We start from the raw sequence: 23978 nt of genomic DNA on the forward strand, positions 1-23978 counted from the left end.
TTTTGGTACTGATAATTGGTTAGTGTTTTTATCTTTTTAATTTCTTATATTTAATATCTCTTTTTTCATAAAATGAAATGAAATTCAAAATATCCTTCCACAAATACTTATGTAGTGGCAACGCTATCGCTATGCTGGTGGCTGTTGATTGTAAGCTGTTAGCTGGTTACTGTTTGTGGTTTATTAGTGTTTATGTTTATAGTATTTTATTACTCTATTTGCTCGATACACACAAATGGTGAACCTAATGACGCAAGATAATATGTTAATGTAGGTATATGAGATATTCCCTCTAGAGTCCTAGAATCGTTTATGTGACGACATAAGGGAGACTTTAATAAGGACACAAACTACGACTACGATGACAACGCACCAATTTATCAACGAATATACAACAAAATAAAATACGAACACAACAGAAAAAAATGAAAATTAAAACCCAGACCCGGATGACCATTTTCCGGCAACCATTATACCTCTAAGACCAACATAAAAACTTATTAACATTAAACTGACATTTAGATAGCAATTTCAAAATAAAAAAAAATTGTGAAAATGCGATCACTGTGTGCGGTATATGTGGTATCTATGCTATATATCTCCCCACATACTTATACACACGCCTGTATGTATGTATATGTGCGTTTTGGGGTTTTAAAATACAAATTTCTCTCTCTTACTGTATATTAGGATGTCATTACCATAAAGTAATTATGATAATGGTTGGAATATATATCAAGCACTTTTTGGTTTTATTTACAAGTCGTTTTTCTGCAACAACAAAATATAACAATAACAACAAAAACGAAAAAAATAAATAAATAAAAATGTATCGGCGCAGAAGGATGTTCACAATGTTAAGCGGAAGGATTTATGGTAACCGGAAATGGCGCAGAAAAACATTAATTGTACTTAATCTGGTTTTATTAGGAGTTATGGCTGTGAATTTGTGTTAATGTTCGCAAAGTGAGTTTCAACAACAACAAAAATAGTCATTTTATTTGAAATTTCAGTTTTTTTTTGTTGTTGTTATTATTGTTACTGTTGTTGTTGTTATTATTAGTGTCCTGGGGGTTGTGTATGGGTACATAAGTGGGTGGAGATATTAACTAGGTATATAAACGAAATATTTAAGCTTTATTGCGCTAAGGCTTGGAAAACCTTTAATTTTTAATAGGTAAACATTAGTACATGGTACTAAAAAAATGGTGTTTTTCTTTTCAGGAAGAACTGAGCTAAGGATAACGAATTTTTAGGGAATTTTCATTCCCAAGATATGGAAACATTAATCTGATGCTTTTGTTTCAAGAAATATTTATTTAATCTGCCTCTGGTGAATTTCTGTAAAATAAAAGAAATCGTATCGTAGAAGAATAGCTTGGGTTTTTGTATATGTAAGCAAATGCTCAAGAAATGTGAGCCAAGATTATTTTCATATACTGTCTTTTTTTGTAATACATGGACTTTAAGGTCTCAGTATGAAGTTTAAAATGAAGATCTCCAAGATTTTTAAGCATACAAGAGTATTTTAAAATTCAAAAAAGATGGTATTAGATATTTTTGACAGTTCTTGTATCCAAGCTTAGTTGTGTGTAAATTGAAATGTAGGTCTTGAAAATAGCCAGGTGATTCAATGAAAAATTACGATATCTTCTAACTTCTAAACGAGACATTGGTTTGTTTTCAAACAATGTTGCCACTTTGTATTCGTTACAGACAAAATATTTCTCAGTCAATTCCAGTACACCCCAGAATTAGAAGTCCTAACATGTAATAACTTGTTTACGGAAATCTAACTATTCTTAATATTTGAATTAAAGATATTGCTTTCTTTCTTAAACGAAGAATTATCTATTGAAGCTATCTAAGCGACATATAAATACCACTTTATTCTTAAACATAAAGGTTTCATAAATTCTTAAACGAGGTATTGAAAAAACTGAAACATCTACAAATCTCTGTGTATCAAGATATATAAAGAAGGAATTGAGAAAAACAAACCGAATGTCTTTGAGAAATGCCTGAAGCAATGTAAAAGGTAACTTCAAGGCATCAAACATTCAGATATTCTTAGTTGCTTTAAAAACACAAATGGTTTCTGGGCAAACTCAAGTGCAGAATTGTTCAATTGTTGGTAGCTTCCCTTCTGTTACCAACACTGACATAACCAGTTTCTTCAGTAACGTTACTATTCCACAAAGAATTATTTCAAAAGATGTACAATTAACAGCTTCGGTCCACACATATCTGCTGGGCCAGATGAAATAATTGCAGCGGAACTTTTAGGAAAATTCTGATATTCTGATACTCATACATGTCAATATTTTGAATGGTTGTACAAATGTGGCCTACATTTAGTTGTCATGGAGAGAAGTCAAAGTTGTTTTTTTAACCCAAACCTGGCAAACATAGCAATTTTAAGCCTAAAGATCTAAGGCATATAAGCCGATGATCTTCTTAAAACATTTGAAAATCTGATTGATATCCACTTTAGGCAAACATTGACAAAACTTTGTTATCTAATGCTCAATATGCATACAATACAGGGAAATCTGTTCATCACAAGGAGTTCGCTTTAGTCACTTTCCTAGACATAGAAGGAGCGTTTAACAGTGTGCAAATATGCGCAACTAAGTCTGTGTTGACATCTTTTAGGGTAGGTATATCAATCAGTAGGTTGATAAATTATATGCAAATAAGCAGAATTATCGTCTCAAACTTGATTGTTTTACTTCTCGAAGATCTTTCCCCGTAGAACTACGTCGCAAAGCGGTGTCCTTTCTTCCTCCTCTGGAATTTAGAAGTCAATAAACTACTAACAATGTAAGAAATGTATGGATTCATGGTAATTGCATATTCGGACGGCATTGACATAGCGGAAGGAACTACTACGAACTGCTTTAAACAAGCTTTTAACCAGGGCAGATCGATCGATATGCAGACTTGTGTTCTTTGCAAGGAAATATAAAATCCCACAAATAGACTCTCCTCATTAACACGGTAAACCGCTAAAATTTTCAGACACACCAGAATACTTGGGTCTTTTCTTGGATTAGAAATTTAGAGAAAAACTTAATGTTTAAGAAGAAATTTACAAATCCAGTGTGCCACATTTTCTCTTGTAAAAATTCCACTTGAAATAAATGGAATCTACACACCCTTATTTCAAACTGGCTACACATGGCCTGCGCTGGACACTCTACCTCAACATTTTTTCGCTAACACAGCCATTCGATTTATAGCCTCCTCACAGTGGATCAATAATAATATTGACCATTCCAGATTCCCTAGTAACGTCGACTACATAGCCATAACTCCATAATTCACCAAAAACTTCCAAGTGTCCATCCTTTCTATACCTAAACATACACAGATGGATAAAAAACCGATGACAGGGTGTACTCCGACGGAAACAATTTATGTCTCTTATTTCGTATTCCCAATCACTATAGTGTCATGCAAGGGGTCTAGGGTTCAATCCCTGCCTGTGCCCCCTTAATTTAAAAAAATTAATTTTCACGGGTACTGCCTCTTACGAGGAATTGACAAATCCTTCAAGAGTAATCCTTGTCATGAAAAAGTGGTTTCTCAAACTAGCCTTTCGGATTCGGCCTTAAATTGTAGGTCCCTTCCATTCCTGACAACAGTACTCGCACACAGGAATGGTTGAGAGTTGTAAGTCACTAGGCCCTGGTTCACAACGGACTGTTGCGCCACCCCATTTGATTTGATTTGAATCACTATAGAGTGTTCCAAGCTTGTTGCCATCAAAGAAGCCTTCTCTAAAGCATGATGATGAATGAAAGCAAACCACAGATGGTCTAAAACAACCACTTGTCGGTCAACCAAATTAATTTGGTCAATACTTGTTGCTTAACGCTCTAAGCAACTTATTTCGGTTGGTAAAGTGAACATTAGATCTGTTTAAGGAGACTTTAGAGCACATTGCTTAATGTGTAGGCAGTTTCTCGGTTTGGAGCTTCTATAAAAGAATTTTTCAGAAAACACATGAATCATGCCCTGTCCTATCGAAAAGACGAGGACTTCACCTCCTACTACAATGATCCTAGTTATCTAAGTAATTCCGATATCTAGTGTCTCAAATGCTTCATAACTAGCTCTAACTGGGTCAACGAGTAAGGTACACCTGAAGATCTATGTGGAATCACAACAGAATAACTATTGGTCTAAGTTTGTTTGGCTTCAATGTCAGAAAACAAAACCGATCTGGTCTTATTTTCGAGGAGATACAAAATTCCATTTGTCAACCCTCCTTATATTAAAGGAATTCAATTAAAATTCTCAGACGAGGCTAAATACCTAAGTCTTGTCTTAGACAAAAAACTAAATTGGAAACGTAACGTACAGGAAAGAGTCAAAAAAGCTACTGTCGCTCTCTTTTCTTGCAAAAAAGCTATTGGTAATAAATGGGGTTTACAACCCAGAATCACGCATTGGCTATACACATCGGTAATCAGACCGATTTTAACGTACGGTGTGGCAGTATGGTGGACTGCTTTAGAGAAAGGTATAAATAGGGATAAGTTTAATAAAGTCCAACGTTCAGCCTGCCCATGTATGAGCGGATCGCTTCGCACGACCCCGTCTGCAGCACTGGACACCTTGCTCTACCTTACACCTCTTGACATATTAAGCAAACAAATAGCTGCAAGCTCGGCTATTCGCCTCAATGCTTCGAAGCAGTGGACTAACAACAACATTGGCCACTCCGTAATTCTAAGGTACTTAGAATCAATTCCAAAGCACACAGACTACACCATCCCCCAACTACAATTCGACAGGAACTTCCAGATTTCTATACCTACCAGATCTTTTTGGGAGGATAGGACATTCTTAGAGGATGAGTCAATCCACTTTTACACAGATGGCTCAAAGACCAAAGAAGGGGTTGGTGGTGGTGTGTACTCTGAACGACTGAAATTGAGTCTCTAATTCCGCCTTCCCAATCATTGTAGCGTGTTCCAGGCGGAACTTTTGGCGATTAAGGAAGTCTTGTCTTGGCTCAAAGAAAACGTGATATCAACATCTGATATCCGTATTTTCTCCGACAGCCAGGCCGCTATCAAATCTCTGGACTCTGTCTCTACAAACTGTATAACAGTCCATAACTGTCGAGCATCTCTAATGAAGATGGCGCAGCAGTTTAATATTCACCTTTGCTGGGTGCCGGGCCATAGAGACATTCCAGGTAACTGTAAGGCAGTTGAACTCGCCAGGAACGGTACAGTACAGCCCATCCTACCACGTTTGGCCAGTACTGGCATACCAATCGCTACTTGTAAACTGCTACTAATGTAAGACGCTGCGAGGAGGGCAGGCACCAGATGGACCAACAACACCACGTGTCAAGCCACAAAAAACATCTGGCCAACACTTGATTTAAAACGTTCAAGGTGCTTGCTCTCTCTAAGCAGATCGCATATAAGCTCGATAATAGGTGTCATAACCGGACACTGTCTAATAGGAAAGCACGCCACGAGACTAGGCGTATTCTCAAATGACTTTTGCAGAAGCTGTATGGACGAGAAAGAGGAAGAAACGATTGTTCATCTTCTCTGCACATGCCCTGCTCTAGCTCGAAAACGCAAGATTTACCTAGGAGAATTCTTCTTTAACGATCTAAACGATCTAAATCATATCAGTATAATCAGCCTCTCACGTTTCGTAAGGGACTCTAACTGGTTCCATTTAGCTTAAGAGGAAGCCTCAATATTCATGTGGTATCACAATGGGCCATTAAACTGGCCTAAGTTTGTCCGTTTCCATCTTGGACAGCCACTATAACCTAACCTAACCTAATGTCAAAAGCTATTTTAACCTACCCTAACTTTGAGTCTAAGTGTTTTTTAGTAATCTGACAACGCTTTGGTTGACCAGTACATATAATAAGTTTTTCAACTGGCTGGGCAAATGGTCGTAAGACCGTAAATATAAACTCGGCTCAAAGAAGACGATCGATAACTTTAGGATCTTTTGTTATTTAAGGATAATTTTTTTTTTAATTACATGTGTACAAATTCACTTTTAATGAAATCGAAATAAAACGGACAAATATTATTCCACGTGATTAAATTATCGGTCATTAAGTCTGACGAAAGTCCTTGTTGATTTTATTTGGAAGATTTAGATGAGCTTATAAACTTCATCAAAACTTGTAACACTAAAATCATATTTCCTCATTCTTAACTTTCACATAGGAAGTTATTGTAATCAGCCTGATTTGTCGAATAGAAAATTTAAACATTTCTCGACGTTTCAAGGTCCTTAGAGTCGAAATAAAATATTTTTAGAGGGATGTCTGTGCGTGCTTGCGTGCGTGCGTATGTACGTTCGTACGTTCGTACGTCCGTATGTCCGTAATTCCAAACTTTCGCGATGTTTTCTTTGTCGTCCATAGCTCAAGAACTAGAAGAGATATCGACTTCAAATATATTTTGTTATACAGATAATAAAGCAGAAAGCATTTAAATTCCTCATAAGTATTATTGGAGGAACAAATATTCAAGTCCAGTTTATGAAGAGGAAGTTCTGATGTATACAAAGAATTCAAGAATTCAATTGGAGTATCAATAGCATTATCTTTATCAGTCAGATTATCAATAGAAAGATAAGTTTGTTGATGCGCCTGAAGCATTGAAATTTTTTTATTATTTATGCTTGTGACAGAATCGTGTAAGCAATCATGAAAATTAGCTATTATTTCGTCTTGTCCAATGACGCTAGTTGCAAATGTTGGTTCTATTATAGTATTTCATCATCATTATTTAAAATATTTAAATTTACTATATCCAAAAGAGTTCTTGAAAATAGTGCTGCATTATTATCACCACCCAAATGTAAGCGCATATTTGTGGACAGAAGCCCACAGAAACGACGATTTTAGGCAAGCATTTATTTTATCACTTTTTGTACCTCTGAGTACAACTGGCAATATTTGTCAAAAATATTCACCAGCGAACAGTATCACAACACCTCTCATAGGATGTCCATCAGCTCTCAAATCTCTAAGTGTACGATCCAGAGCTGCAGGCCTACCTTTATTTACAAGGCTTTTTAATGGTTCCGGTGGATCAGCAATTTCTGCCAAATAGCTTCGAAGCTAAACTGTAACAAAGATTTCCTTTTTTGCTTGATTTCAGTTTTATATTAAAAAGATATTCAAACGTGGTACCAAACTATTAAGTACACTTTTGGATAAAAAATCAACTGAAGGTTTTTCTTTTATAAATCAAGAAAACTAAAAAAAAATATTTCTCACCTCGAATATTTTACGCACAAAAAATACTTTTATCTTCAAAATAATTTTGTGAAAGAGAGAATAAAGTTTTTGAAACTGGTAAAGTTTTGAGAAAAATCCATTGGACAGATAAAAAAAAAAAAAACAAATTAATAAAAGTTGGTAAAAATTGATTTTCTACTCAAAAATCTTTTCAAACATTAAAAATAGTGGCTTTAAACTAGTTTAATCATACAAAAATATTGTTTTCTACATTCAGTTACTTTTGTATACATACAACAGTCAGTTATTTCATAGAAAATTAAAGTCTACACAAAAAAGTAATCAAAATTGTTAAAAATTGATGTTCGGCTCTCGATATCTTGTGAAAAATAGAAGATATTCACTAAATTAGTTTCATTCATCCAATTCGTTTACAAAAACAGATTTCGAAATCAAACTATTTCATCAAATGCGAAATATTGTTGGTAATTTTTAACCTTTTAGAATAATTCAACTGACAACTTTTTTAACAAAACAGGAAAACCTACAAACCTCTTAAGCAAGCCAAATCGACAGACGGGATTGGAAGTTATCAGTGTGGGTCGTTTCTCAGCCTCTTTTTAAATTTTGATTCCACTAAATTTGAAGGACCTTATAGTTTATCTCATAATGTTTGTCTTGGAAAAGGTGATACGGGTTTAAATGTTAACACATCTTTTAAAACACTTTAAACAAAAAGCAAATATTAATTAAATATGTGTTTTACCTTCGTGATAACAAAAACATATACACCCAATACCTTAACTGGGTCAATTCGCTTTTACGGTTTATATGTGCATATATTTTTATTTTTTCCTTATGACGAGTTAACTTTATGTCGCGCGACCAATATAAGAACATTTCAAATTTATTTACCCCTAGTTAAATGATCCGTTAAAATAAAAACAAATTTCGAGAACAAAAACACCTAACTGCAGTGTTTTATATAATATTGGTCGACTTTAAAGCTTCGTCATTATACCATCAGAGAGTAAAGTATGTAATGGCTAATAGTCCGGCAGAACGGTTCTATGCGTCGCGTCGGTCGTCGGTCGTCGGTCCTAGTCATCGTCATCATCATCATCTCGCTATAATAACAAAACCCAAATATCATTAACCGGCTCATTAAATTAAAATAAACCTTTGTTAAAGCGATAAAATAACATTACGTGTCGGTCGGTTGGTCGGCCCGTCGTCGGTTTGTTTGGTTTGGCTTGGTTTGGACGGTCTATCGGTCGGACCGTGATATAAATTAAATTATATGGCGCGCAAATTCAATTTGTGAGTGCCATGAGTAGATTTTTTGTATCTCATTAAATTGTTCTTATTATTTTTATTTTCTAGGTTACTTTAATTTTAATGAACTCAACCATATGCAAAAATAAAAATAAAAAAAGGATACACGACACGAAAACACGTTGGATAAAAAAACACAGTTTATTTTAATCAATTTATGAATTTCCCTGCTTTTATTTTTGTTTTTTAATTAATTTTAACCTTTCCTTCTCTTGCTGTCTCTCTCCCTCTCTTTCAGTTGCAGTTCAAATGCTCGTTTACCTCATGATCGTTATAGTTATAGATGAGATGTCTATAAAAAGATACAAAATTATATCTCATTATAAGACAATGACCTATAAATATAATCCGAAGACACCGACACGCCGCGCCGCGCCGAACCATTCACTTTACAAACAATATCTTCCATCACGATTTTTTTGTTTTTAGATACAAATATTTCATCTGCATCATTGCAGAGGGAAATGATTCGTGTTCTTAATTGCCATTCATTTTGAGTCTGGAGCATCTGAATCTAAATCTCAGTGTATGTCTCTCTGTCTGAGACAATCCCACAATCCAAAATTTCCAAAAAAGATACATTATGTCGACGGCGGGCGCGACGAGAGTAAAGATACGGATACACGGTTGCAGTAAAAGATTTGAAATTGGAAAAAAATCGCACGATTCTGAACTTTTTCGTGGCGCTCGTTATCGATAAATAACATCACGAAAACGAATATCACTTTAAAGATACAGATACATTTTACAAGAAGTATAAAAGATAGATTTATATGAATGTATCTATATAAATATAAAACCATGAAAATTAAATAAATTTTCTATTTTTTTTTGGGGGGGATTGTAAATTATTTGGTCGTCTAATTAAAATGCCATAAAGTTGATCATTTTACAATAAAATAGATTTCCCTGTCGAGTGTCGATGTCGTATCTCGTAGTTTATAGATACGTTCGGTATCTGGAGTAAAGATGGGGAATTGAATTAAATAAATTATCATGGATTGTTTTTATTTTTTCAATTTCATTTAATTGTTTGTATATTCTGGGTTTTTGGTAAATATAAACCATTTTCCAAATGATTTCGATTTTATTTCCTATTTTATATTATTATGCATAGTTATGTTAATTATTATTATGATGTTGCAGCTTCCATCATATGACACTTGGGATCGATTTATTTATATATTTTTATTCTATATCGTAATTTGTTGTTTTGTGTTTTATTTTTATGCACTTTTTTTAATAGGAAATTTATCTTTGGGGCATTACAGTTGTCGATATAGCTCAGATATATGTTTGATTAATGTTATGCATTGGGAAAAGTATCTATACATTTTAAACAATTCAAATCGATGATGGATATTTTTATATTTTCAGTTAAATTTAGCATACAAATTGAATTATATGCACACAATTTTGTAGATATTTTTATATATTAAATAGAATATTATTGATGCGTGATTGGTTTGTCTATGTCGTGTGTGTTATATTATTAAATTGAAATTTATTACACATGTTTAATAATTTATGTTAATTTGAAATTTGAAATCGAATATAAAAACATAAGTTTCGATTTTATTATTTTAGTTTATTTTTTTTGTATTTAATTTAATATTGATCAAATAAATATTTAATTTGCAAAATACTGTTTTTGTTTTTATTACTTTTTTTTATTGTTAGAAAAAGTCATGTGGAAATATTGAAAAATAGAAATGTGATGAATAAATTATTATTTTTTAAGGACTAAACTAATATTTATATTATGGCAGTTTTTGGCGGAGATTGAGTAAGGGACAGTTAAAAAAGAGACTATTATTAGGCATGCATACATGAAACAAGATAAAAGACTCTATCGAATTCCGAATACAGTGTAAGGCAATAATAAAAATAAAATAAATTATGTTGCCAAACAGTCCGTTGAGAACTAAGGCCTAGTGACTAACAACTGTTGATATTCCCAAACGGTGCAAGAAATTTTAGGATCTTTCTGATCTGGCTGTAATTTACAAAGCTTTCATCCGTCCAAAGCTTGAATATTATTCGCATATCTGGGCAGGTACAATTAAAGCAAGTTTAAAGCTCTTGAATACAATACAAAAAAGGTCTTTAAAAATGATAGACGATAGAACTATAATCGAAACATTTACATCGATAGAACACCGCCCCAATGTTTCATGCCTTGCGTTGTTTTATCGATATTTTTACAAACAGTATTCTGTCGAATTAGTAGGTTGTATTATACTCCTTAAACGATTAAGCCGTATAATACTCGCACTTCCAGGAATGCTCAACAGTTTACCCTTGAGCTCAATTTCGGTCGTACTGTCAAGTAAAGAGATTCTTTCTTAAATCGCACATCGAGAATGTGGAATGCTTTAGCCAACTCTGTTTTTCCTTCCCATATTGATGTTTAGAACTTTAAGACCAATGGGCATCGGTATCTCCTTTTAGATTCTTGACTATTTTCCTAATGCTCGTACTGTGTTTAAATATAAACATAAAGGGTGCTAATAACCCCTTCAGTGCCTGTGCTGGAGGGGACCTACAGTTTAATGCCGAAATATTTAACTTAAGAACACTCTTTTCCTTGACAAGAATTACTCTTGGTGGATTTGCCAATTCCTCGAAAGAGTCAGTAAAAGTGAAAAAAACTTAAGATGGCACAGGCATGGTTTGAACCCAAGACTTCTCGCATGAGAGTCTAAATCACTAACTATCACGCCACGGTTCGGGCAATTAAGAAAGCTAAAAAACAGTAAATAAAGTGAAATTCGGGGATATACACTCAAGAGTTGACGGAAGTCACGAATGTCTGCGATGGTTTGACATCAAAAGAGGATCGATTAAACCCTTCCTCGTGTCACCGTGGCGAGAACCTTGCTAAGGAAGGTAATCCGGATCCAGATTTCAGACGGATAGAGAATGCTTAAAAGGACCATGCACGGTTAGGTTGGAGTGGCTGTCCAGATGTCATTGACGCACGTAGACCTCAAGGGTCCATTGTGATACCACTAATGAGGTTACTCATGGGAGAGTAATGAAATTAAACAAACCATTTTGTATCAATCGTTGCCAGTTCACTGGTATTATTGAAGAAGGGATTACCGAGAAAGTTATTCCTTCTAATGGAGAGTGCTGGACATATACATAGAAGGTGTTGGACTGTTTCCTCTTCCTCCTCGTCCATGCAGCTTCTAGAGAAGTCATTTGTGCAGACCCCTAGCCTCAGAGCATGTCTTCTTATGAGGCAGTGTCCTGTTATTACTCCAATTGTAGAGCTTATACTTTATCTACTCAGGCCATATTTGGTGGTACTCTGTGACCATCTAGCATTTGTTGATTCTAGAGAATATTGTTTGAGAAGATATTTGCATGTAGCGGTGTTCCTATGTTATGTTTTTGTCTAACATTAGGCAGAAGTGTTCCGTTTCTGCCGAGCTCATCGGCTTTGCAATTTCCCGAAATGTCTCTGTGGCCCGGCACCCAAATGAGGTGAATATTAAACTTTTCTGATATCTCATTCAGAGATGATCGACAATCGTGGACTATTTGAGAGTTTGTGGAGACAGACGCGAGAGAAGAGCGGCTTGGCTGTCCGAGAAGATTCGTATATCCTTGCAAGATATATCGTGATCTTTGAGCCAGGATTGTGCATCTTTAATCGCCATTTTTTCTGCCTGGAATACACTACATTGATTGGGAAGTCTGTATGATAGACTGAGATTCAGTTGTTCCGAATAGATACCACTTCTAATTCCGTAATCGGTCTTTGAACCGTAGGAGTTTACCGCAGAGTCTTCCAGGGGTCTCTCTTCTTACCAGAAGGATCTTGAAGGGATGGACACATGGAAGCTTTAACCGAATACCATTTTTGGGGTGGTATAGTCTAAGCGATCTGGGATAGATCTGAAACTGCCTAGAATGGTAGTATGTCCAGTATTGTTACTGTTCCATTAAGAGGTGGCTCTAAGCCTCACACATGAGTTGGCTGCCACCATTTTGAAGAAGATGTCAAGAGGTGTTAGGTTTAAAAGCACTTCCAGTTCTGCGGTTGGTGTTAAGAGAAGTGCTCCTGCGATGCACATACCTGCTGTTCGCTGGAATTTGATGAGCTTATTTAGATTTACCATCTTGTCCAGTGCGGTCCACCATACGACAACTCCATAAATGAGTATCGGTCTGATTACCAAAGTGTATAGCCAGTGGGTTATTTTTGGGGAGAAGCCCCAATTTGACCCTATGGCTTTTTTATAAGTTAAAAGCGCTACATTAGCCTTTTTTACTCTTTCATCAATATTTGCCTTGCAATTTAGTTTTGTTGTCTAAAATGAGGCCTAAATATTTAGCTTGGTCGGAAAAGCTTAATGGTATTCCTTTAATCTTGGGTGGGCTAATCTTAGGAATTTTACATCTTCTCGAAAAGAGTATTACTTCTGTTTTATGTGGATTGACGTCCAAGCCACATTGCTTAGATCATTTTTTTAGCCTTTTTAAGGCATTTTGTAGGAGTCCCGAGAGAACTTGGGGTTGCTTCCCAGACACGGATATTGCAACGTCGTCAGCATAGGCAATCACCCTGAAACCCTCTGCTTTTAATGATGAAGGACCATGCAAAGACATGACAAAAATTTACAAGAAAACTATTTCCACGTTGCTTAGCAATATTAAGCGCAAACCCAAACCTGACGACACTAGCAAGAAAAACACCTCTTCTCAAACCGAAAAAAAAGGAACCAACAAGTGCTGCGGCTTAAGGAAGCAACTCACCTAAGGATCGTTAATGATCTTCCGAGCAGTAGTGGGAAGAGAACCAAACATAATTAGTCGACTCTACTTCCAGCAACAGCTAACAAAAGACTCAGGAAGACCATCAATTCGGGAACGTTAGCTGAGTTAATAAAATAGGGCCCTTATCAAAGAGTGCAGCCCAGAAAAAATGCTAAGTAGAGAGTAGTGGTTCTAAGTAGAGGAATATTTTATAGATCTAATCAGCGATGATGTACTTTTCTCTACCAGAAACTCTTTCAAGGCTCTGACCTCCCGTGATGAATATACCCTAAACTAGTTCAGAAGAAAAGTCGTTGAAATGCGAAACTTAATAGCAAGTGCAATTCTATAGGTGGCTTTCAAAAATGACTTTCCAACCAGACATAGAGTTTAAATCAACATTACGGGATCTGAAATAAAGGTTAGAGAACTTTAAAAAAAAATTGAACTTCTGCGACTAGAGCCCAACTTTGAACATTTCCCATATCCTTCAATGTCTGCATATTAACTCAAAATCCTTATCCATAGCGAACAAATCTCTCAAAGAACTTTTATCCGAAATATTATACAAGGCTTAATATAAAGTTAGATACCTTAAGTGTTCTCCAAACGAGCTGAAGGCCCTGGTAACTAATGCTCTGATAAATATTTATTGAATTTTGTAATTACATATATTGTTGTTCTATAAAGTATAATAATAATAATAATTCTAAGACTGCGATCATCGCCAACCTTGTATACTTAATGAACTTAGTAGACACTATGACGTAGTCCTAATTCAAAACCCTTCGACAACAAGTAGCAGAATTGGAATTAAGGACATAGATCAGACGGAAGTGAAACTGGAACGTGAGGAACTATATATAAAACCTGTCTAATAACTCAATGGAGACTGCTAGAAAAACTCTTATTCTCCAAACATAGACTAATTGAATTAATAATTCCGAAAATTTGAAACCTTAGAAAAACTTTTAGGAAAAACTGAAATATTAACTGGGAAAGATTCAATGGGAAATTGGAAACTGTAGTAAACCATTCCGACTTGTCAAATATATCTCAGCAAAAATTGTAGACAAACTAACAGATGAACTCCCAGTAGTCTTATGAGAGCGTCTTTTCAAATCATATATCAGGCAGGAAATCACTCTAGTAGACTAGCGAGCTTAGCAGCATAATGAACAAGAAGAATTTTCAATGTTGCCAAGCACACCAGGCTTGGAAGTCTTTCAAGACAAGTCAACCTAATAGGATCATTAAAAAATCCCAATGGTTAATGGACAGAATTTAGTTGTTTTAATCCTAAAGAAAATAATATTGAATCAGAATTTGTATCCTATTCCGAAAATGTAGTCGCGACCATACCGGATAACGATGTATAGGATTAAATAAGCAATAAGCTCCTTTCTACCACTTGAATCAGCAGGTCCTTAGAGTATTTTCCACTGATTTCGTGAGCCCACACCTTAACAATCTATTCCACAATAGCCATAGCAACCTCTGAAAGTCTGAAGTTGTATCTCCTTCGAGGCCGTAAAAGAGCAAATTAGTCATGGAAAATTTTGTGAAAAGGATATGGTGCTGGCTATTTGGATAATATCGCTTTTCATTGTTAATAGGATATCTTCCTCTTTAACGTGAAATCAGCTTCCATTGATTGCTTTATAAACACGTTATTGTTTAATATCAAAATGAAATTTGTATTTCCTAAAACATAAGATTGTACAACAAAAGTGCTTTTAATCACAGATAACATACAAAGATATATTCGATTTTTAAAAACCTTTGAGTGGCCTCTTAAGTAATTTACATTTTCAATGAATTTCCCACATATATCCTTCATATCACAAAATGCTAAAATTCCGGAAAATATTATTCTTTATTAGGAAACGGGTTAAGTGACCAACAAATGAAATGAAAATGGAATATTTAATGTCTTAAAATTATTAAATTTTTTGAAAATTTATATTAATGGAAAATTTTTCCACATGACTTTCGCTTGACAACCATCAAAAATCTAAAATTCTTCCTACCTACGAAAATTCCTACACTTAAACTTAACTCAAAGCACAGCAATACAATGTTTTGAAAATTTTAAGCTAATGACTTTATGAATATCATTATGCAGGTGAATTTTTGGCTTACATAACAATCTAAGTGTATATAAAGGGTATTTGTTTATTTTGAAATTTCGTTGACAGTTAATTATGTCTTTTTTATAACTCTTAATCTCATTATCAGATCATCGAAGCTATAAATTAATCTCTTAAATAGATTCTTGTTTGTTTTCAGTTGTTATATAGCTACGGCGACAACGACGAGTATCTTATGAATGTTTGAATGAAGATAATGCTCATTTAACAAAAGGGTCTATTGTTATCGATTCAAATTTAAATATGTGAGATAAAGATATACGAGTAGTATAAAACCTTTATATGCATATATGTAGATACAATAATGAATATCAAAGTTAGAAGATTATATTATTATTCTATAGCTTTTAAAAACAGGGGGGAGGGGATATTTCTATACCTACCTGCCTTACCAACATATAAGATTATGGTAGGTAATAATAAAATGAAAACAATATGAAAATTGCTGTGTCCCTATATTATCAGAGTTTTATTGAAATGCATTAAAATCGAAGAGCTTTTTTATTTTTGTTATCACATCGCACTCTTCATCAGGGCCAGGGATTCGAATGAGGGGAAGAACGAACTGAGATAGAAGTACAAATAGGCGCCAGGCGGCTGTGAAGATACTTAATCTTGATTTTTACGACACGCATTCTTATGATGAGTAGATACCAAAATTATTTCCTTTTTGTCTTTTACGAAGTACGAGTATCAAATTGTATTCTAAATCGATACAAAACAAATTGGGAAACAGATTTAAAGGATATAAAAAAAGAAATCTTAGAACTTTAAACATCACTTATTGTTCTGGATATTGATTGAGATTGATTTGAAATAATTTCAGAGCCCCTCGCCTCGAGTCCATTAATTTAATTAAATCAAATAAAATTCATGATTTGAGTAACACGATCTTCTTTTTATTTAATATCTTTTTTATATAGAAATATAACGATTACATTGAATGAAAGGAAAAATGCATTGTAAAGTACAAGCTAAGAGTTCTTTGAGTTTTTAAAGAAATATAACTCGTGGTTGAAATAAGTAAATTGTTAGAAAAAGAACCTTAAAAAAAGGAGCCTGATAAGCACATTATCATATTTTCCTGATATATTAAAATAAATGTTTACTGTACGTGGTGATAACTCGAAAACGTAGCCCATAAGGACTTAAGTTATTGTTGAACCACAAGCAGTTCATCAACCTATTATTGAATTTTATTAAACTCACTTTTTAAATTCACTTAAAATCTATATTTAAATTAACTTTTAACTTAAAAACTAAACTTATTTTCAATTTGATGTTTTGAATACTAAAACTGTAATTTAAATGTAAAACTTAAAGTTTAAACTTAAATTAAAACTTAAAACCTAAATTTGAATTAAAATTCTAAAATGTAAATAAAAATCATTGCGATTATAGCTTAAAATGTCACGATCCTTGAGTCGTGCTAAAATTCTTAACTTTTCAAATTTGCCGCCACTAAAAATCATCGGCCATCTTTTATTGTAACATGTAAACATTTTAGTAAAATGTACTAAAATTAAAAACAAGAAAGAGAAAGAAGAAAATAAAGGAGGGATCGGGCATTCAAGCACAGACCACCGTACTATAAAGTTTAAATTTGTTTTGCGTTTTTCTTTACTCCGCTCTACCGTCGTCGACGCTCTTTTTTGGTAGAATTTTTCGAAGACTTTCAGATTTAAGTAATTAAGTAAAAAATAATAGAAATATCTATTTGGATAATTATCTGTGAAGATTTGCTAATCAGATCAACATTCGCGATTAAAATCTAAGCAGAGCGAGTAAAACAAAGATTTCATCGTACAGTTATAACAAAAATTTGAAATGGTGGTTCAAATTAAATCATTCCATTTGTCAGGGACGTTATTAGGTCTAGTTGAAAGAACGTTCTTACTAATTACTTAAGAGTTATTTTTGTATAACTATTTTCAAAACTGTTAAGGGAAAAAAAATTATAATTTGATAAAAATAGATGAAACGCAATTTCGTGTAATATTAAGAGTTGCTGTTCAGACCGCCGGCCGTCGAACAAACGCAACAGTCTTTTGAGTCTCGAGTGAATTAACTTACGAATAGACTTTCCTCTTTGGAAACACCATCAAGGGCAGTAGAATATAATGATGTTAAAATTAATCGCCAAGTAAAATGTAAAGAAACATTACATGTTGTGAAATCTATTTCAGAGTTTCGTGGTGATCAGCTTCGTTATGTCTGGAAGCTACATTTGCTGCACATAAGATTTTTGAGGGATATGAAGGGATTTCTAGGTATTCCCAGGCAATAGCTATGATTAGAAATAAAATTGTAGGAAGTGCTGATTCATTTTATCATCGTTTAATACTGTCCTTTATTTCAAAGCAATAATAAGTCGCTTAGATTTTACTTATGCTGGTAAGTGGACAATGTATCTTAATGAAAGGGAAATTTCAACTTTAAAACAGGGATCAGTGATTCATTCAATTTCACTCACATTAAACATGAGCTAGAGCAAAATCTCAGCAAATGGAAATAGATCCTTCAACTTTTCGCTACAGACATCGAATTCAACAAAACGAAGTTAAATAAACTTAAAAACCTTTTTATAATAGCTTTAACAATTATTATGTGAACAATAGACCACAATTGAAAAGACCAGGACCTTCAGACAGATATTCCCGCAATAAATTATAAAAAATAACGATTCAATACAGCAAAGGATTCCAAAAATACAAAGAGTAAATAATTTAGTTCAGAATCAGCAAGATACGGTTCCTTCTGGGCAAAATTACGAGGATGAAACTAATTTAGACAACTCTTTTATGAATTTATGAGACAATTAAATAGGATGGCCTTGAAGATATAAACAAATAGAGAAAGGATCCTCCTACCGTACACAAGCAGAACATTAGACGAGATAATATTTAAATGCGTGATGCATTTATTCAATAAAAATACAACTTTTTTCAATCTCCCTCGCCTCGATAGGTTTAATGGCATCATTGGATGCCAGTTTTTGCTTTTTGAAATAGGCGCACATCTTGATCTCAAAAAAAGTGTTTATAACTATGATGGTCGAGAGGTGAAACTTTTATATTTATTCTGTAGAAACGTAATGTAACGACAAAAACTATTTGTAGCTTCCAATGAGTCTCTGTCGTTCAACACCAAAGTTGTTGCAACCATAAGAACAACCGACAAAGGGCCAGTCTATTCCAGGGCTAATCTCTATCCAATGGCAACTGCGCAGTTTGTCAACAAAGAAGTTTATGATATTCTTAATGCCTGAATCATAAGGCCATCTCGGTCACCTTACAATAACCGAATTTGTGTTGTTGATAAGAAGGACTTGAATAAGGATGGAAGTCGGAAAATGCAACTTGTCGTTGATTTTAGGAAGTTAAATGCAAATACAATCAGTGACAAATATCCGATTACGGATACGACGGCCTTTATTTTTATCTACATTAGATTTAAAGTCTGGGTTTCGCCAGCTCAAACTCTCTGAGCATGACAGAAAGAAAACTGCCTTTTCCATAAATAATGGTAAATTTCAATTCTGTAGGCTTCTGTTTAGCCTTAAGAACGCGCCAAGCATTTTTCAACGGGCCATTGACGATGTGTTCAGGGACGAAATTGGAAGTTGTTGCCATGTTAACATTGACGATGTGATTCTGTTTTCAAAATCAAAGCACCAGCACCATCCAGACGTAGACAGGATTTTATCCAAGCTCTTTGAGGCCAATATACGTGTTTCTCCAGAAAAGTCAAAATTTTTCAAGCAGGAAGTTGACATTTTGGGCTTTACAGCTTCAAAGCAGGCCATCTTGAGTTTATCTGGAGAGGTCTTCGGGAATATGTCCAAATTACGAAGTCCGTAACAAAATGTTTGCAAGGGGAAATTGGTAATGCTAGGACAAAACAGTCAAAGAAAATTTCTGTTGAATTTGATGAAGAAGCCATTCAGGCTTTTAATGGAATAAAAAACATTATAGCTTCAGAGGATGCGTTCTGCTGCTTTATCCTGACTTCACAAGTTCATTTCACTTGACCACTGATGCATCGTGCGTCATATGCTTAGGGGCAGTTTTATCGTAAAGTGGAAGGGCAATTACCATGATTTCCAGAACATTGACTGAAGCCGAAGGGAACTATGCGACAAATGAGCGAGAACTTCTCGCCATAGTTTGGGCCTAAGAAAACTAAGTATTTCTTTGTACGGTGTCAGGAAGCTTAACATTTTCACAGATCACCAGCATTTTACGTTAGCCATCTCGGAAAAGAACCCCAACACAAAAAGGTGGAAAGCTTCTGTGGAAGAATTTTCAACGAAATTTTACTATAAGCCAGGAAAAAAGAGGCAGGGATGCGACCCACACTGATAACTTCCCATCCCGTCTGTCGATTGGTCTTGCTTAAAAGTTTGTCTATATGTACTCGTATCAATTTTTACCAAATTTGCGTACTATTTTTTGTAGATTTTATTTTTTATGAAAAAACGGACTGTTGGATTTTTATATAAAAATTACTGAATATCGAAAACAATATTTTCAGTGAAATAAAATAAGTTTGAAGCCAATATTTTTAATTTTTGAAAAGCTATTTGAGTCGAAAGTAAATTTTTACCAAGTTTTAGTATTGTTTTTTTAGAGTTTTTTTTTTGTAAAAATATTTTTTCAGAATATTTAAAACAATATTTCTTATAAGATAAAATAAGTTTGAAGCCTAAATTTTAACTTTTTAAAAAGATATTTGAATCGATATTCAATTTTTAATGAGTAATGTTTTTTTTTAAATTCGTATGTTTTATAAAAAAAACTGTCAATTCTATTTTTCTTCGTTGCTCAAAGTTGTTTTGGAGATGAAATCATATTTTAGTCTTAAAATTTTGGAGGTGACAACATTTTTTTCGATTTATAAAAAAAACCGTTAGATGGATTTTTTCTTTGATATCACGTTACAAAATATTATATAAAATTTAATTGAAAACTCTATCGTTTTTGGTTCGTAAGATATTTAGGGTTAACCAAAATTTTCACCTTTTTTCAAACTGCTATGGTAAAAAAACCACCCACGCAATTTTCTTGAGAGCCCTTCTGCATCTTTGCTGAAATCGATATCTCTTCTGGTTCTTGAGCTATGGACGAAGAAGAAAACGTAGTGAACGTACGAACGCACGCACAGACATTTTTCTAAAAATCTTTTATGTCGACTCTAGGAACCTTGAAACGTCGATAAATGTCAAAATTTTCAATTTGACAAATCGGACCCATTACAATAACTTTCTCAAAAAAAATCAAATGGGGTGGCGCAATAGTCCGTTGTGAACCAGGGCCTAGTGACTTACAACTCTCAACCATTCCTGTGTGCGAGTACTGTTGTCAGGAATAGAAGGGACCTACAATTTTTTTTTATGCCGAATCCGAACGGCTAGTTTTGAGAAAGCACTTTTTCATGACAAGAATTACTCTTGAAGGATTTGTCAATTCCTCGCAAGAGGCAGTACCCGCGAAAATATTTTTTTTTTTTAATGAAGGTGTCACAGGCAGGGATTGAACCCAAGACCCTTTGCATGACAGTCCAACGCACTAACCATCATGCCACGGGTACTACAATAACTTTCTATGGGAAGTTAAAAAATTTGCAGATGCCTTATCCAAGAATTTCTGACAAAAACTATTCGAACTGTAACAAATTCTATAAGCATTTTCCCCTTTTCAACCCGACAATATTGTTTTCAAAAACTCAGCTCTGTCGAAATTTTTGCGAAGTTAATATATAACTTTCCTGGACTTAGGTATTTAGTATCAGAGCCATATGAACTGTAATCGAAGTGTTCATTAGAAATTAATTAATTTTGTATGAATGAATGAACTAAGTTCATAAGGTGACGTTAAATTCGTTGTTTCAACGAAATAAGTTAACAATTTTACATCTTTCCTGATTTCTTACTATGAGTAGGAATGATTATTTTTATTCATTGACTCCACGATAAAAAACCATTTTAATCGTAGCAGAATTGATTGCCATTTTTATAAACTTCCGCTACCTATTAATTTCCTATGCAAAGGATGTTTCCATTATTATTATCATGATTACCATTGGCACTTTTAACGACATCGAAGAGCAAAACAAAATTGCAATTATAATAAAAATAAATGATTTTCATGATGACAACAACAACAAGAATCTTCAATCAAGATTAAACTAAAAAAATGATAGAGACACGAAGTGCACATTAAAAAAGTATTAAAATTAACTTTAATACTTTGTCCATTGAACGTTACGCAGGGTACTTCTTATAGATACGTTTATATCTTTATTAAAAAATAGAAAAAAGAAAATTTATAATATAAGTTGTAACTATTTTTATATAAGACTTACCATCTTGCCTAGCTGCCATGCATTTCGCTGATGTGAATATATACAAAATTAAATACAAAGCTGTCACTGCTGTCATCGTTTTCTTATCCTTTCGCATTGAAATGTGGAACTTCCTCAAGACATCGGGCAACGCGGTCACAATCACGGCGGCGGCGGTTGTAGTTGCATATGCGGATGAAATTGTTGTTGGGGTTTTTGTTGTTATTATTGTTGAAGTTGATGATGTAGATGTTGTTTGGAATTGAGATCCCGATGACGACGAAGACGCGGACATTGCTGTCGGGCAGCAATTCAATCTTCGTGACATTGATCCCACCATAGAAGTTGATGTGTTCGCTGTCGCTTTCGACGACGATGTTAGGGTTGTCCCTAGAATTCTCGTTGTTGTTGTTGCAGTCATATCACTATAATCATCGCAATCACGATGATGATCAGAAGCGCCATTGGCGTATTTAGCAGCATCGGCGTTGGCCACAACGTCGACGACGTCAGCAGCAGTAGAAGTAGAAGCAGCAGCAGCGGTAGTAGCGGCATTTTCCATCACAGTCCAACACGACCTAGCTGCTGGTGCTGCTTCAGCTGATGATGATGTTGATGATACTGCTTCCGACGATGATGGTGGTGTTTTTCTCCGCACCGTCGCCGTCGCGGTCGTCGCCGATTGGCTTTCATTAAATTTTATAACTAAATTCTTTTTATTAGATATTCTATTATCTACAGGAAAATTTTTAGTACATGTTCGTCTATTGTCCTTCGTTCCTTCGTCCTCATCATCATGGTTCAATCGTGATGCTGATGTCAGCAGTAACTTCAAGTCATCCACTTCCACGTCGTAGTCGTCGTCATCGTCGTCAAGCGATGATGTCACTAACGAATCTGTTTCGGTATTTTGATGGTGGAGCTGCTGCTCTTCCTCCTCCTTGTCGCTTACCTCTTCCTTTTTGAAATGCTGGAGTTCGTCGTAGTTGTCATCATCTAGCAGTGGTATCGATGTAATCGATTTTGAATTTTTAAAATTTCTATCGATTTTTTTATCATTCAGGAGTAGAGGAAGGAGGTAATGTTTTTTCTGATACTGTTGTTGTTGTTGCTCTTGGAGCTGCTGAAGTTGATGCTTCTGGTGTTGATGGTGGGTATAGTTTAATGGCAGAGGAATACGTGTTGGCCCTTGGCTATTGCCTTCCCCTCTGCTGCCATTAAATTTGAAAGGAGAATCCTTCTCATCATCATCATTATCATCATTGATTTGATGCGAAGGAGGCGACGACGTCAACGTCGACATCGGCGGCGATGGCGGCGGGAGCAATGATAATTGTCGAGTATCGTGCACTAGTTCTTGATAGCAGTTAAACGAGCTATTGTGAGCGTTGTAATCGTCATCGTTGGCATCGTTTTTAACTGCTGCAGATGATGCACAGTGATGCAACTCCATTCCTATGTTGTATGGCAGTCGATCCCAAATTGATGGAGGAGCATTTGTTGTTCTTCTATTGTTTATCTGTAAACAAAAGAGAAATGTTTTTAGAAACTTTTTATTTTTTGTTGTTTGTTGTTAAAATAATAAAAAAAAAAACAATGCCAATGAAAATGGTTAAGTGTAATAAAAATATTAATTTATATTAAAATATATTTTAAATATTGGAATGATTAAAAGTTATTAAAAATTATTTACACAATTTTTTAGATTTCAGTCATTATTTTTGTATTGTAAAAGGTTTTCCAATAAGAGCTTTTATTTTTAATAGACAGATATTAAATTTGAGCAGCTGTCGCTTCTAAAACACTCATCTTTCGAAATTTGACAACATCGCGATGAAATTGTTTAATTGCACTGCAAAAATATTGACGATTCTGCCGTCTCAGTTCTTAAAAGTTAAGTGAAACTGAGAGGAAATTAAAGCTGTTGGAAAAATTAAGTGATCGGAAGAGTCAAGACTGTGTGCGTCGTTATAGAACAACTGAGAATATCGGTGTTGTAGATTGTAGCATTTACAAAAACATATCACATCTGTTGATTTCTAGTCGATAATTTTAACAATTCATTCCACAAAATGGCATAACAGCGTATTTCGCCAAAAAACTGAAGCTTTAATGGATCCAAAACTAGCTGATTACGTCTTTGA

The 23978-nt window shown here is 34.5% G+C and overlaps 1 protein-coding gene across 2 annotated transcripts in view; it reads right to left on the reverse strand.

Moving 5' to 3' along the window:
• Window positions 1-23978, reverse strand: part of LOC129939442 (uncharacterized) — a 557049-nt gene that overhangs the window by 396045 nt on the left and 137026 nt on the right. For both annotated transcript variants that reach the window (XM_056047457.1, XM_056047456.1), the window contains exon 2: window positions 21856-23353. In XM_056047457.1, coding sequence (XP_055903432.1) covers window positions 21856-23353 — 1498 coding nt within the window. The remainder of the gene's footprint in view (window positions 1-21855; window positions 23354-23978) is intronic.

This window comes from Eupeodes corollae, chromosome 1, assembly GCF_945859685.1.
Source record: "Eupeodes corollae chromosome 1, idEupCoro1.1, whole genome shotgun sequence".
NCBI classification, from domain to species: domain Eukaryota; kingdom Metazoa; phylum Arthropoda; class Insecta; order Diptera; family Syrphidae; genus Eupeodes; species Eupeodes corollae.